The following is a 17,247-nucleotide window of genomic DNA, read 5'->3' as shown; positions in this document are numbered from 1 at the left end:
AACATGGCATGACTGTCCAGCATACCTTTAGAAATTTCTCCGTTCTCACTGAGGCCCCCACAAAGGGAGAGGGTGACATCCGGCAAGTCCATGGCAGAGTCCGAGAGGCATTCGGTGCCGCTGTCTGCCGCAGCACTGCCCACAGACTGAGGTGACTGGGAGCCAGACAGTGTGTCAGACTCAGGCCACTGACGAGAGCCTGGGTCTGTTTCACTGCAGCAGGGGAAAGAAAAGGTTGAAAAATATGTTTTATTACAAACTCTTACGTTTCTAGCTTACTACATGATTTGCTGGGGGGATCAAAGCAAACATCCCTTAAGAAGAAAGGTGGGTGGTAAAAGAGGAGAAGGTAGCTACATGTTCTTTTAACACCCATGGGTGCTAATTTTATTAGGCACATGAGTGGCCCCTTCTGTAGTTGGGCGTGGCCACGTGACTGAGCTAGTGCTGGGTATAAGGTACACCCTTCCAGCAAGGTCTTTGTTATTTTTACTGAATATTGGACTTCAAGGCCCCGAGGAGAGCAGAGTCTCAAATTAGAAGGGACCTGTATGCAGGCATGTCACCAAGGAAGGGACTGGAAAGATCTGCCAAGAGCAAAAAATAAACTTTGATTGTGGAACTTCACTGTGATGTTGAGATTCATCAGTTATATGACACTATTTCAGGAAATAGTTGGTAAGCTGCAGCTTAGTGAATAGGAAGTAGCTCTAACCAATTAAATTATAATAGAGTATACAAAGGTCCTATCATTTGACACTCTTCACTTATTATGTCAGTCGTGGGGCCTGAACTCTGGGACTGGACACTGTCCCTCCGCTCTTCAGATCAAGGCTAGCACTCTACCACTTGAGCCACAGCACCACTTCCGGCTTTTTTTGCTTATGTGGTGCTCAGGAATCAAACCCAGGACCTCATGCATGCAAGGCAAGCACTCTACCACTGAGCCACCTTCCCAGCCCCTCACTTTTCATTTTTTTAAAAAGAGAATTTAAGAAATCTGTTATAAGAATGCCAGTATAAATAACCAAGGACTAGGAAATTAATTAAGACAGCTTACATTTTAATTTTCCTAGTAGAATAAAGCAGTTTCAATTTCTCACCTCAAAAAACCCTGATTATTTCAAATGAAGTATGTGTATACTTGAGATAAATTTAGAGTACATACAGACCTAAGAAGAAATTTTAAGAAGCTCCCCCAAATCCTATAAACAAAATTAAACTACTGTGCTGAGTCTTATCATAAATAGCTATTAAGTCACCATACTAAAAATAACATTTATGATTTTTCTAAATCCTGAATAATCAGATTTATCTAAAAAGCAATCACTTTACACCTTTTCCTAAGATAAAATAACTGGAGTATTTTGGAGCTGCTCACCCAGAACAGAAAGCATACACTACCTTTTAGGGAAATAGAGAGCTGCAACTTCAGGTTCTAGAACCTTTAAGTCATCAAGGTAAATATCATCAGGGCCCTGGTGCTGGCTTCTCTTGTGGACACCTATTTTTATAGAAAAGACATAACAGAAGTAAACAATTGTGTTGTTTTTCATTTATAATTCTGGAAGAAAATAAAGGTTTCCAAATAGGATATACCATGATTTGAATAAAGTTTTATATTTAAAAGGTGTCAACTGTTTATCTTGTTGATTACCATCCAAGCCAATGAACCAAGTGTTCAATAATAATTCTAGCACCTACTTTATATTTAATGATGAAAGTTTAAAAAATTAAGGATAGGATAAACATGACCAAACTTGAGACTACTTATATATACTTTCCATTACAGAAACTACCAGGCACAAGTGGCTATTGCACACTTAAATTGTCACTTGTTTAAATTATGTGAAATGCAGTAAAAATGATCTAAAATATAAATTTTAAATGTAAGAAAGTATAAAAGCATGATTTTCTATAATTTTTAAAAAAAAATCTCAATTTTACATTCATTACATATTAAAGTTCTAGAATTTTAGGCTTTATTTATTGCTTTGGATAGAATATAGCCTAATAAACCCAAACCTAATTATACTTTTCAAAAGTAGCCATTAGAAGATTCAAAATTACATACATGGTACATATCTATTGACAATGGTATGAAAGCTAATTGCCAGTTAAGAAAATATGAGCATTTCACTTTAGCAAAACAATCAGATGTATCTGGAATGTAAGAGCTTATCATGACATTGGATGAACTCTTTTAAAAAGTCCATTACAAAGGAGGATAGTAAGGAGAGAGGAGTAAAGGTACGTGAGAGGGAGAGACAAGGGAGGTTAGGTAAGAGTTCTTTTAAAATAAACTGATGATTTCTGTACCCTTTGCTTTGATTTGGGGAAGGTAATGGAATCACATAAACAGTGGAACAAAAGGTGAATCAATTCAACACTGATACTCACTTTCTCACTATACACTATGTTAGAAATGAACTTTACAACTTGGGGGTGAGGAGGGTTATAGGGGAAAAAGTGGAAAAAAATGAGAGGAAGTAACACCATTCAAAAAGAAATGTATGTACTACCCTTACTTAGGTAACTGTAACTTTTCTTTACATCACCTTTACCATAAAATTTAAATTAAAAGAAGAAAGAATGACATTTGTTAGGAAGTGGGAAGACTTGGAAAACTGAAGTAAATCAAGCACAGAGACAAAGGATGTATGTTTTTCTTTATATGTGGAAGCTAGATTTAGCTTATAAATTTTAAATATATTTAGTTGCATGCCAGTGCATTAACTATATTAACTGAAACACAATAGATTCAAGGGAGATATCAAATATTGCAATTTTGTAGAAAGACAAAGCAAAAGCTCAGCAGGTACTCAAAGGGGTGGAGTAGGGTTAACATCAACATGGTAGAGGAATGCAGTGAAGAGGGGGAAATGCAGAGAAGCATCCAATGTATATCCTACAAAATTAAGAAAAGTAAGGGACAGGATGGCTAGGGAAGGCTGAGTGAGAATGTTGAAAGGGGCGACATTGATTAAGATATATTGTATTCATAAGCTGCTTTGTTAAATGGCAACTCCTTTGTACAACTAACTAAAGAAAACAGTTCACTTAATATCTTATCTGGTCATATGTACATAGCTTCTGACCTTTTCTGCTTGTCCCAGACATATACTAGTTATTGCAAATAACTAGCATAGTATGTCCCAAGATAGGGACATAAGTGGTTTTTTTTCTTGCTATTGTTTCTAACTTATTTATAATGTACTATGTGATTTTTTTGTTGCTTTGTATGTTCTTCCCCCACGGTAGAACCCCTGTTTTCACTGTATTTGATGTCGGTCTAATTTGGGGAGGGGAAGGGAAAAAACACAATGTTTAAATAGGGATACAAGTTGACCCATTGTAACAATGAGATGTATAAGACACTATGTTGAAAAACGAACTTTACAATTTAGGCAGGCAGAGGTGGGGGGTGGGGGGTGGGGAGGTAGTTGTGAAAGTGGGAGGGAAGGGATGGTAGGGGAAAAACAAAGGAGGAGGTTACAATGCTCCATAAGAAATGTACTCATTACCTTGCTCATGTAACTGTAACCCCTCTGTACAGTATTTTTACAATAAAAAAACTTATTAAAAAATAAAATAAACTGATGAAAGGAATTGATAAAAAGATTAAAAATACACTTATCACATTTGAGGAAATCTAAATTCTTCAAGATGGTAATGGTACTGTAGTTATATTTATTAACTCATGAGAACTGATTCATTTACTTTTTTAATAAATATTTCCAAAGACGGCCTAAGTGACAGGAGATAGTAGTCAGGAAGTTAAGCATACTACTCCACTGGAACTTGAAAGATTAAATGTGAAGACACTAAGAATCATAACAAAATGCAGAATGGGTCTTGACTGAGAAATATAAAGGTAGCAATCTCATATATAAACACTGAAAGAATTTACCATCCAAGTACTTCACCACTAATTAAACAATTATTACCTTTCTTCTTTGATGGTGAGTCTACTTTAGCTGCTGGCTTGGGTTCCGAGGGAGCCTCTGGTAGGGATGGACTAGGAAGGTGGTCTGCATCTAACATAGATGAAATCCGAGGTGTCTCAAGAGGAGACTGGAGAAGTTCTGCATTTGTATCACTCATCTGCTTACACAAAGCTCTGGGTTTGGGTTTCACTATGGTACACACAGTGTCTTCCACATTAGCATCCTTTTCAACTTCTCTTACGAGACTGTCTTCACTGGGAATTACCCGAAAATGGGTATTTTCTGAAGGTGTAATTGTAGCTGTTCGTGGATGATAGTCGTATCTTTCTCTTTTGCTGACCTACAAACGTTAAATTGTTTAAAAATTAAACTGATTTCAAAAGGTATTTATGACACTTAAGCTAGTAAACATGTTCATTTCATTAACCTATTTCAAGTGAAAAGGTTCGTAATTGGCAAGAAGTAATAATTTCAATTTGTTCAATGATGTGATATAACTGTTCTATTATGAAGATTTAAATATTAAAGACTAGAAATATGACAATTTTTAGATGTCAAGAGGTAGAAAATATTCGTTTTGAGGGAAACAAGGCACATAAAATTTAACAAGGCTCTGTTAAAACAAAGTAGGAAGTCCAGGAAGTGGCGCTGTGGCTCAAGTGGTAGAGCGCTAGCCTTGAGCTGAAGAGCTGAGGGACAGTGCCCAGGCCCAGTTCAGGTCCCACGACCAACCAAAAAAAAAAAAAAAAAAAAAAAACAAAGTAGGACATCCAAACCAGATAAAAAAAACATAAGCAGTTTGTATGTCTTAACTAAATTCAATAAGAGAATCTAAACATTTTTTTCCTTTCAAGAAATATTCTCTTTATATAATTTAAAAATTCAGTATGGTAAGTTTATTTTTGGTGCATACAGAATTTTCTTACAGTAATTAGCAATCAACATTATTTGCTAAGGATAAACAAAAAGTACTGTTGTGTTGCTTCTGTTAGAAATACAAATTACCAACATTTTAACTTTGTTTTGTATTAGGACCACAGGAGGGCGCACGATGGTGTGAGTACTACGGTCTGTGAAATTAGTTAGAAGCTGCTTCTTTTACTTAGTGATGGGAGACTCCATTTGTCTTAATCAGACACATCCACAGACTACAGGGTAAACTTAATACCTTAGTGGACTCTGGAAATCCACCCCACGTCCATTCCATGTGTGACTCAGATCTGAGCAGACTCTCAGCAGGTTTCACCTCCAACTCGGAATCACTCTTAGGACATAAGGCCTGGGAATAGGTGCTGCAAACACAAGGACAAAGAAGAGCAAAGCCTTCAGTTTTGTGAGCATGACAGAGAAACAGAAAAAAAAATACATGCTATTGAAGGGAACACCAGTTACTTCTTCCATTTGAGTTTTGCCAACTAATGTTTACTGAGGATTTATTAGGTCCTCAGTAAATACTATTATATCCATTCTTTTTTTTTTTTTTTGGGTCCGGTCATGGGGCCTGAACTCTGGGCCTGGGTGCTGTCCCTCAGCTCTTCAGCTCAAGGCTAGCGCTCTACCACTTCAGCTCAAGGCTAGCGCTCTACCACTTGAGCCAGAGAGTCACTTCCGGCTTTTTTCTTTTTGCTTATGTGGTGCTGAGGAATCGAACCCAGGGCCTCAGGCATGCAAGGCAAGCGCTCTACCACTGAGCCACCTTCCCAGCCCCTATTATATCCATTCTTTCCTTTGCTTTTCTCTCTGGAACTTAATGAGAAAGGCATTTTTATAAGGGAAGAAATGCACAAAAGGTAGTTTAAATTAACAGCTATCTGGCTCCATGTTCAACTACAGTATCAAAACCCAGACAAAGAAGCAGCTAATACATGAAGATTTGAGAACAGAACAAACATTATGACATGCTTTTTCACAGACATAGTCAACAGTTGCCACTAAGTGACTAGAATTTTAGTATGGTAGATGAGCAAATTCTGTGCTGCCTAAGACCTATACTTGATGACAATGTTAGAGGTTGGATCAAATTTAGAAACAAAACAATTATTGAGAGAAACAGTTCATATTCATTGAAACTTCAGCAAACACTCACAAACTCTACTACTATTTAAGATATGGGTGTTGCTATTGAATAACAGAAAATTTATTGATTATGTCCTTCCTCTTTCCTTTAAGAAAACAGAATTTTCAAAGATTTTTTTTACCTCTCTAATGGGGACCAATCTCCATCAGATAAGGGGTAGTGATCTCCAGAATGGAAGAGGGAAGGTTCTTTATATTCTTCTTCCTTTAAGGGAGCATTTGTAGATCCTCTGAAAGGAAAAACTCAAAGTCAGAAACAATAATGATACTCCACAAATCTGACAAACTACCTGAATACAGACTATCTGTTAAAACACAGGAATAATCATGTGTATGTTAGCAGAGAGCTCAGTAACTTGACCTATAGTCAAGACAGATTTACAGTTGCTGAAGTTCACTGTTACTGTGCACAAAGCACTTCAACCCACAGATGTTCTTTTACATTATATCTTCAAGTCTGCCCTCATTGTACAAGTCAACATTTCCCCAATTGCTAAGGATAGTTGCATGGATATATACAATCACCAAAATTTACTAAATTCCACATTTAATACCTGTCAATATTGTTGTAAGTTATACTTTAATCAGCAGAAAGCTAAAATACTGAATTACTAACGTAAGATTAACTTTAATCTATAATTGGTATTAAGAGATAAATGTGGTTTACTAAGTACCATGAGCAAAGATCACTTAAGATAACAATATATTTATCAGCAACTTTAACAGTATTACTCAGTAAATTTCACTGTGGCTAATAATTGACATTTGAATTTGACACGAAACATCCCTTGTAAAATAAACACTTCATAAAAGATGACTGATGCGTCAGAATATAGGAGGACAAAGGCAGGGTGCCTATAAGCTCCAGGCCACCGCATTACATACCACAAAAGAACCTGTACCTGTGAGGTCCTAAAAGCCAATACTGATCAAGAGATGAAGAATATAGCCTCTAGGCAAAGATGCACTCCATGACAAGTCTTAAGCTTCATGACTTAGTTCCTAAGTTTATCTTTCAAAGCAAACACATTTTTGTAGTTGAGAGTTAAAAGTTGAGGTTTCTGACTGACTGGTTTTGATCCTTCATTGTGTTACTGTGTATCTGAAATATTTCCATCAGTAGCATGGAAATATTGTTTTGCATATTTTAGATTTGTTTCAAAAATGGTGATGTTTTGTATATTTGAACTCAAAACTGTGACAGGATAGTTCCAATTTGAAAAGTCCTTTTCCTGCCCAGAAGGATACATTGTTCAACAATTTACACACACACACACACACACACACACACACACACACACACACACACACACACACACACACACATCCTGTGAAATGTTTCCATGTTTTATTGAAGCCTCAAGTCTAGTCTATCTTTAGGGAGGCAGAGAGACTCTCTAGGTACAATGCAAACAAAGCCCTGGGTAGTTTAAAATACTACAAATGACCTTCTGTGACTGCAATGGCTTTAAGGAATGACTCCCTCTGGGTGCTGGTAGTTCACATCTATAATCCTAGCTACTCAGGAGGCTGAGATTTGAGGTTTGTGGTTCAAAGCCAGCCCAAACAGGAAAGTCCACGAGACTCTTATCTCCAAGAAACCACTCAACCACCGCAAGTGGCACTGTGGCCCAAAGTGGTAGAATGCTAGTCTTGAGCAAAAGAGCTTAGGGACAGCACCCAGGCCCTGAGTTCAAGCCCCATGACAGACAAAAAAAAAAAAAAAAATTCCCTCTTTCATTTGCCTTCTTCAAGAAAACTCAACCTTCTATAATCAGTAATATTTTTGAAAAGAGTTTAAGTAGAATGTCACTTGTAAAAATAAATTAGGTGCTAGGTAGTTCAGTGGTAAAGCACTTGTCTAGAATGTAAAAGCCCTCGATCCTATTCCCACTATTGGGGTGGGGGTGGGGGCAGACATCACTCAACTGCAAAAGCCCCCCTTCCCACCTAGGGACTGAATTCAAGACCAGTGCAATTCATGTGTGTGTGTGTTTGTGTGTGTGTGTGTGTGCGTGCGTGCGTGCGTGCGTGTGTATAACCACTGTAATGTATCAGTGCAATGCATCATTTACATTAGTGGTGAGGCTGGTATAGTAAATGCCAGTTGTATAAAAGAATAGCACGTACAATTATTTATAATATATAATACCTGACAATATACAGCTATGTTGGTTTATATAAATCTTTACATAGATCTTATTTTATATAGATTTTATATGGATATGTTTATATAGACTTTGTAGATTTGAGGCAGCATCTTGCTATACAGCCCAATCTGGCCTTGAATTCTCAGTACTCCTATTTCAGTTTCTTGAGTGCTGGGATTATAAACATGTGCCACTGTACTCAGCCCACATACATTTCAGGAAAGAACTTTTTCAAGTGACAGGATCTGCAACTCATTACTGCTCCCCACAAAAAACACTATTTACAAGTTCCTGAAAAATACTACACTGCCCTACATCTGTTGTAAGATGTCTGCTTACCAAGAAGCAAGGTGCTAGGTACCTAATCAGTTTCCTAACATACTTGATGTGAGCTTTCATACAATTTGGGAAAGTAAGGTATCCACTAGTATTTCTGCAATGTACTGACTTACACTATCCATTTACAAAATGCCCTTAAAATAACAACTCTTGTACATTTAGTAGAGGACTTTATACTAATCCAAATAAGATTTAGGTTATTTGAAATTTGTATAAAAACACCCCTACATTTGTTTTCTACTTACCTATGTTACTATATGTAAGAGAACAAAGAAATTGCTTACAATGGTAACAGTCCTGAAATCAAGCAGTGGAAGGTCTGAAAGGTGCTTTCCCTCAGCTCTTCAGCTCAAGGCTAACACTCTTATCACTTGAGCCACAGCACCACTTCCAGCTTTTTCTTCTTATGTGGTGCTGATGAATCAAACTCGAGCCTCATTTATTCAAGGCAAGCACTCTACCACTGAGCCACCTTCCCAGCCCCAAATAAAATGTAATCAAATGTAAGAAAAGATTTATCTGTTCCTTTTAAATCCCAGGTAGTACTGAGTTGGAAAGCAGCATGTATTTTGAGCTCTTCTAACTAAACTAGTAAGATTAAGAACTCTTAAAAATAGAGAAATAAACTCCTTTCTCTTCAACTGACTAGAATATTTTGATAATCACTCAAAACAAAATTGTTAACTTCTAGTACTGGTAAGATGCCAAACATAAAACCTTGGGTGGGGTTGCCAGATTTATACTAGGACTACACTAGTAATCCTAGAACTCAGGAGGGCTGAAGCTGGAGGACTGAGTTCAAGGTCAACCTGGGTGACACAGAAAAATCCTGATTCAGGGGAGAGGGGGAAAGACCATGGGTGGGGTAATTGCACAGGTGAAATAATGTGTGCAATAGCATCTAACCGGGAGTTAGAGACTAAGGCAGATCTTTTGTTTTTAAATGAATAATTTATATCATAGCAAAAGGCTGAACAGTAAATTCTGCAGAAATGCAAAAGGAAAAAGAAAAAGAAATGATGCTATGGCTATTTGTTTCCAAACAGTAAGAGCAACTGCTGGCTGTCCTTGAGCCCCACCAACCACAAGAAAAGAGCTGTACCTTGCTGCTTGAGCTCCCTTCTCATCATCAGAGCTCACGACCACATCACATGCATCTTCTGCACTAGGAGAAGCAGCCTGTTCTTCCTTCTTACTATCCTGTTTACATTTCTTTCGCCTTCGTTTTTTCTTTTTCACAGAACTTGGAGTGAAAACAGTCTCCGTTTCCAAGATGTGTGTAATGTCTGAACTCTGAGATGTTCTTTCATCTCCACCTTCTCTCACCAAAGGAGTGTCGATATCTTTAAAGAACTGGTCATCAGTAGGAATTGGTGAGGTAGCAAGATAAGCAGGAAGCTTTTCCTTAAAGAACACAGAGAAAGCAGTTAAGCTATGATCAGCTGGATAATGGACTAAAGCAATAATAAACACTTTGACTTGTACATTTTTACGATGGTACAAAGAAGACTCATTTCTAAAGGTAAGAAAATTACACTGATCTGAGGTGCTGGCCACAGCGCTCAAGCAAATTTCTACTCTGCTAGACATAGCTATATTAGCTCATTTCATCCCATGTAATCAAGTACATTTGAAGGAAATGATTTGCCAACTCGGCACAAAATACACAAAATCAGCAATTAAAGAACAGTCAGTTCAATTCTTTGTAAAGAGATGTTCCAAGCAGCAGCAGAAGTATTCTGAGGGAGTAATAAGGGCTTTGTCAAGAACTTGCAAAGAACAGTATGAATACCAGAAAGCAGAAGGCAGAAAGTAAGGACACCAGATGAGACAAAGAACAGCAGGATAGGGCTGGGAAGGTGGCTCAGTGATAGAGTGCTTGCCTTGCATGCTTGAGGCCCTGGGTTTGATTCCTCAGCACCACATAAGCGAAAAGAAAAAAGCCGGAAGTGGCGCTGTGGCTCAAGTGGTAGAGCACTAGCCTTGAGGTGAAGAGCTGAGAGACAGTGCCCAGGCCCAGAGTTCAGGCCCCACGACTGGACCCAAAAACAAACAAACAAAAAAAAAGAACAGCAGGATACATAAGTGAAATGAATTAGGTGACTTTAGAGTGGTTAATGCAAACTAGCCAAATTAACTGAAGGTGGAAGAAGACTGTAACAGAAACAAAACCCTGTAATAGGCGGTATTATAGAATTTTATACCATATAGTATTTTGAACATCTCACGAATTGGAAAGGAGACTCAATATCTAAAGTAATTCTTAGCTTCAAACTGATTAAATAGACAAGTCTAGTGTTCAGTAAATTAACTTCATACTTCTGTCATTGGAGGAAATGAAAGGTAGAAGGTCATAATTCACCTGGAAAATTTTAGATTTTCTAAAGTTTTTATAAGGGCAGGACAGTGTTGGTGGATGGGTGGTGTTTGTACAGATATGCTCTCTTGCTAAAAGACATAATCATTTATAAAAGAACACAGGCCAATCACTTGAAATCTCTTAAGAGAATTAATTTATGTGTCTAAGGTTGGGGATATAACTGCTAACCAAGTTTAAAGGTCACATGTACAAACATTTACATACAGTCTGAGGCAATATGCCTTACTCAGGCAGAACTAAATAAATTCCAGTCAAGGGAAAAATAGACATTAAGAAAGCTCATTAAGGGGTGGAGGTATAACTCAAGTGGTAGAATACTTACTTCCCTAGTGTGTGAGAGGCTTTGGGCTAAATCCTCAGTACTGCAAAACGCATAGTAAATTAAAGATGTGCTTTCCCTTACAAAAAGAGAAAATTTTATAAAGGCTTTCTGTATGTTTTCTTCACCCTCAAAGCTGGTGTAAAGTTCTTCATTCCCCAGTTCCTTTTTGATAGTTTAGTTCTTCAATATAACACTAAATCTTGTCTAACCAGCAATAATCATTTATCCAAGTATGAAACTGCTGACCATTTCTAATTTGGAACATGTATTAGAGGCCTAAAACAAATGCATAAAGTGGATGTAACCCTTGAAAACTTACATATTCTTCTCCAGTCTCCTCCACGAAGAAAGCTTCTCCATTGTCACCCAATTTCATATGAAGATCTACTGCACTGCCATTGATTTCTATATCAATCTAGTAGAGAAATAAGATGTGGCTTAATATTTAATCTTTCATTTAAACTTTCTGGGCCCTTAAGCCAAACTTGATAAAATCACTTCCTAGAGCTAAAGCCCTAGACAAACACTGTCCCTTACCTTACATCCCCTATCTCAAAGAAACAAACTTGGGTTAGGGCAGGGATGGAGAATTAAGACACTGAAAATGTTTTATCAACTTGGTGTGTGAGCTGGTCTTGTGGCTTGAACTCAGAGGCTGAGTTCAGTCCCTGAGCGTTTTATACTCAAAGCTAGTACGCTATTAGTTGAGCCACAGCTCCACTTCTGGTTTTTTGGTAGTTAATTGAGGTAAGGGTCTTACAAACTTTTGTTCCTGGGCTGTCTTTGAACCTCAATCCTCAGATCTCAGCCTTCTGAGTAGATAGGATTACAAGCATGACCCACTGGTGCCTGGCACCACTACCACCTATTTTTAAAGCTTTAATCTCTCAAATAATACAACATGGGAAAAATACTATAGGTACTTTTGTACACTTTCCAAATTTTGGCAAGCAATCCTCACCCTGCATGTTCATGAGCTGGGAGCAATTTCCCTCCAGGTCTTCTGTCCATAGATCACTACATAAATAACAGAAGCCATCTGTAAACCATCACTGCTCTTCTTTGCTATCTGTTAGTACTCTAGCCTCAAGATAAGTGATAAATATATCTAACTTAAAAAAAAATTAAAAGAGAAAATTATTGGCCAAGATATCCAAATATAACAATAAAATAAAAACTGATGATGCTGGAAGACAAATTCATGTCATATGTAAGATTATAGAAGAAACAATTTACTATGGGCATCATGCCCTTGTTGCCAATGGAGGGATCAAGATGTACTGCAAGAAGTACATAATACAGAAGTACCTTCAGACTTAAGGAAAATGTCCAGAGACAAACTTTATATACATACTATTAATACTTATGGTAGTAATTTTTCTTAATCATAGAGATATTGATTAGCAATTTTGAAACTCTCTTGTGTAGGACTGGGTAGATATCAGACACACTGTGGATAATTAATTAGAACTGTTCCTCATAGTCAGAAAGGTTACAGATTAGGAAAAGCAACCTGCAGTAATGTACTGGAGTCAGAAGAATCCATGAATATTATTTTTAAACATGTGTAAAAATGTACACATGTATTAGCTCTTCCAGATGAGACAACCTAGAAGCAATGCTACTTTAGTAGCATGAGAATATCCAGTGACCAGATTTTTGTTCCTAAAAAGCTTAAACACTGATGGAAGTAGGGTGTGGTGGGGCACATTTATAATCCCAAAATTTGGGAGCAGAGCCAGGAGGATACATAGTGAGAGCCTATCTCCAACAACAACAACAACAAAAATTAAGCATTTCAGAAAATAATCAATTTGATAGTACATACAATACTAATGGACAAAATGGGATTTGAGCAACTAAATAAAAGTTTTAATGTTAGTGCCCTTCCCCCCCCCCCCCCCCCCCCGCCCCGTACTGGGGTTTGAACTCAAGGCTTCACTTAATAAGCAGGCACTCTACCATCAGAACCATGCCCCACCTTGCTATAGTTGTTTTTCGGATAGATCTTACATATTTTGCCCTGGCCAGCCTTGGACCATATACTGTGATCCTTCTACTTATGCCTCCTATACACAGCTGAGATTAACAACACCATGTCTGGCTCATTTGTTAACTTTTTGCTCTGGCTGGTCGCAAATAAAGATCTGCCCATTGTCCATTTCCTAAGTACCTGGGATTACACTGTGCTCAGGAAGAGCAGCTCTGAAATAAAGAATTGCATTTAATAAATGGTGCAGAAGAACCAGCATAGTGGGGCACACCTCTAAATCATAGCTACTCTGGAGGTGGAGACAGGAAGACTACCGCTCAAGGTCAGCTTGGGCATAAGTTTGTGAGAAAATTATCTGAAAAACAAAGTAGAGCTATCAGTAATACTCACTAGACACTATGTTGAAAATGAACTATACAACTTTTGAATGAGGACAGGCAAGAAAAACAGAGCAAAGGAGGGGGTGATGTTGTCCAAAAAGAAACATACTCTTTACCTAGCTTATGAAACTTTAATACCTTAGTACATCACCTTTATAATAACAATAAATAAATAAGAGTATATGGTTCATGTGGTATATCACCTTGACTAGCAAAACCCAAGTTCCCTCAGTTCAGCCCCATGACTATATTTTTAAGTAGAGAGGAGACTCATAAATGAAAAAGCTGGGTAGGATGGTACATGCCTGTGGTCCCAGTTATTTAGGAGGTAATGATCAAGAGAATTACAGTTTAAGACCAGCCTGGATACAAGGACTTTTCAGCTCCACTTCTGCTTTTTTTGGGGTGGGGGGGCGTTGGTTAATGTGCGTTAACAGTCACAGACGTTCCTACTTGGGCTGACTTTGAACCTCAATCCTCGGATTTCAGTTTCCTAAGTCACTAGGATCACAAGAATAAGTGTCCAGCTACAAAAGGGCCTTTTATCTCAACAAATAAACCAAGTGGCAGTAGGCACCTGTGATCCCAGCTATGTGAGAGACAAAAGTAGAAGGACTGTGATCCCAGGTTTTCCTAGGACAAAACAAAAACACAGAAACTAGCTAAAAACTGAAGTCAAAGGGATGGATGGGTGTGTGGCTCAAGTGGTAGAGTGCTTGACTAGCAAACATGAAGTGCTGAGTTCAAATGGCAGTACTGGGAGAAAAAGAACTGAAAAAAAAAAAAAACACTTGGCAAACAAAATACAGGCAAAATTCATCAATGTTATTAAAATACATGGGCAAGCCAAGTCCTGGTAGCTCATGCCTGTAACCCTACATACTCTGGAGGCTGAGATATGAGGATCATGATTTGAAGCCAGCAAGTCAGAAAGGTCCATGAGGCTCTATCTATTATTAACTAGCAAAAAGCCAGAAGCAGAACTGTGGTTCAGGTACCTTGATCAAAAAAGCCAACGAAGAGTGAGAGGCCCTGAATTCAAACCCAGTACTAGCTAAACAATATAACCTGAGTTGATAAATATATTACCACATATTTAATACCACATGCAAAGTATAAGTAAATTTAGACAGTATTCCAAATTAAATCCCTGAGTTATCAGTTAACGGGAGAGCACTGTTATTCTATCAAACAAAATTGGAAAACAACTATTGGAAAATTAAAGTGGTTTTAAAGTGCTTATTATTTCAAATCCACTTCACAGGTATTACCACATTTGGAAAACTGGGGCCTCGGCATAAACAAAAAGTCAATGAATAGCTCTCCATAACCTAAAGTCTCAGAAAAAGTAGTTAATGCAAATTGCCAGTGTATCTCAAAGCAAACCTAGTTTCATATTTTACCATCACAGGAAAGCTGTGCTTTAATAAATAAAAGTCAATTGATTCCCAAATTTATCCTCTAGGTTGTTGGAATATCAGAGTGGAAAAGAAATTTCTTTTATCCTGAATTATGCTTGAGATATGGATTTGGCAAGACATTTAACACAACTGAATGAACCTTGTGAAAAAATCATATTCCTAAATTAGAAGCACAGAGCATGCACAGAAAGGCTATCTATCTGCTCAGTCATCATTTACAGATGTTCTAGAGCTTACATACATTTGTTGCAGGTTCCATTTCCAAAGATTGAAAAACAGATCCAATCTGATAATCAAAACCTGATGAGGCAGCTCAAAAGCAGTTTTACAAATTCTTGCACAATTAATGGATAATTTCAGAACAGAAACAGTTTGCTGCTGATTTCCTCAAAACAGATTCATTCTGAAAGTACTATTACTAGTATTACTAGAAAAAAAAAGCACAGGAGCTAAATTGTTGCTGAACAGCACTGTTTTGCAATGAAACTTTCCAGATCCCTAAGAAAATCACATCTGCTTTTGCTTTCTACATGGTGACTCTGAGCAGAGGCCAGAGCATACAATCACCCTGAAATGTGGTTCTTCGGGACAAACTGATTTGTTATGCCTAGGAAAGTCTCTCTACCACCCATCTCCTCCCATCCCTTGGGGGAAAAATTAGATTTTAAACCCTTCATTGACTTTCACTTTTAAAACAACATATATTTAATTAAAGAGGAGAATTTGTATTTAAACAATAGCAGCTATGTACCTGGGCACCGGTGGTTCATACCTGTAATCTTAAGAAGCTGAGACTTAAGAGGATGAAGGTTCAGAGCCAGCCCAGGCAGAAAAGTCTGTGAGATTCTATCTCCAATCAAGTAGCAAAATGTTAGACTGGAAGTGTGCCTCAAATGGTGAAGCAATAGCCCTTTTGTGAGCTAGAGAGGTGAGAATAAGAAACTCTGAGTTCAAGTCTCTATACCAGCCCCCACAAACAAACTCAGCTATATAAAATAGCAAAAGGTTGATATTAAATGTTCTTAACTTGTGGACGCTGGTCTTCTAACATAAACTTAGATCTGTGTCAGAAATTGATGAGGATTTCTCTCACAGTAATCTTGAGTAATCTCTCTCTGTAATCTTGACAGAATCTCTCAATACATTATATAGATTAGTATTGTAGGCCACAAGTTGAAAGGAAATGAGAAACTGGAAAAGCTTTATTAATAACTCAGTTTTTATGTACTAGGCAAACCTCCCTATTACCCAATACCTGAAGAAAGGCAAGGTTAGGGCACAGCACTGTGGTACAGCATGTGTTACGCATGCTTGAGGCCACGGGTTCCATCCCAGTTCCTCAAAAAGCCCACCCAGCCTCCCCACAATAAATATGGAAGAAGAGGGTAGGGGAAAAGGGAGAAGGGAAGGGAGGGAGGGAGAGAAGGGAGGAGGAATAAAAATGGCTAATACAAATACCTTTTTTTAGGGGGGGGTGTTGGTCAAGGGGCTTGAAATCAAGAGCTGGGGCGCTGTCCCTGAGCTCTTTCATTCAAGACTAGCAATCTACTACTTTGAGTCACAACTCCACTTCTGGTTTTCTGGTGGTTAATTAGAGATAAGTGTCTTACGGTATCTGCTTTGACTTCAAGGTCTTTGATTCATTTGGAGGTGATTCTGGTGCAGAGTAATATATAAGGATCTAGCTCTAGTTTTCTACAGGTGTTTAATCAATTTTGACAGCACTATTTACTGAAGTGGCTGTCTTTCTTCTATTTTATTTTTCTTAGCTCCCTATCAATGATTAGGTGCTATAGGTCTGTGGGTTCATTTCTGGGTCTTCAGTTCTATTCCATTGGTCCTCACATCTGTTCTTGAGCCAGTACCAAGCTGTTTTGATTACTATGGCTTTGTAGTAGTTTGAAATTTGGTATTGATAGTTCTCCAGCACTGTTCTTTCTGCTAAGGATTGTTTTTGCTATTTGGAGTCTTTTATCATTCCATATGAATTTTGGGGTTGCTTCTTCTATTTCCTTGAAGAATGAGGTTGGAATATCGATAGGTATCACATTGAATTTATAGATAGCCTTTGGCAGTATTTCCATTTTCACGACGTCAATCCTCTAAATCCAGGAGAATGGGAGGATTTTCCATTTCCTTAGTTCTGCTTTAATTCCCTTTTCAGGTTTTTAAAGTTTTCATCATAGAGGTCCTTCACTTCTCTAGTTAACTCCTAGGTATTTTATTTTTTGTGGGGCTA

The 17,247-nt window shown here is 37.8% G+C and overlaps 1 protein-coding gene across 5 annotated transcripts in view; it reads right to left on the bottom strand.

The window, feature by feature from the left end:
• Lpin2 (lipin 2) overlaps positions 1–17,247 on the bottom strand; it is a 97,170-nt gene that overhangs the window by 15,019 nt on the left and 64,904 nt on the right. For all 5 annotated transcript variants that reach the window (XM_042675362.1, XM_042675361.1, XM_042675363.1 and 2 more), the window contains 7 exons: positions 11,534–11,629; positions 9,615–9,916; positions 6,146–6,253; positions 5,116–5,239; positions 3,948–4,287; positions 1,405–1,504; positions 26–213 (listed from right to left, as the gene is read on the bottom strand). In XM_042675362.1, the coding sequence (XP_042531296.1) occupies positions 26–213; positions 1,405–1,504; positions 3,948–4,287; positions 5,116–5,239; positions 6,146–6,253; positions 9,615–9,916; positions 11,534–11,629 (1,258 nt within the window). The remainder of the gene's footprint in view (positions 1–25; positions 214–1,404; positions 1,505–3,947; positions 4,288–5,115; positions 5,240–6,145; positions 6,254–9,614; positions 9,917–11,533; positions 11,630–17,247) is intronic.

The sequence above is a fragment of the Dipodomys spectabilis genome, unplaced genomic scaffold, assembly GCF_019054845.1.
Source record: "Dipodomys spectabilis isolate Male_0828 unplaced genomic scaffold, ASM1905484v1 ptg000024l, whole genome shotgun sequence".
Taxonomy (NCBI): domain Eukaryota; kingdom Metazoa; phylum Chordata; class Mammalia; order Rodentia; family Heteromyidae; genus Dipodomys; species Dipodomys spectabilis.
Note: the sequence above shows the minus strand (reverse complement) of the source record. Positions and strands in the feature narration are given on the sequence as shown.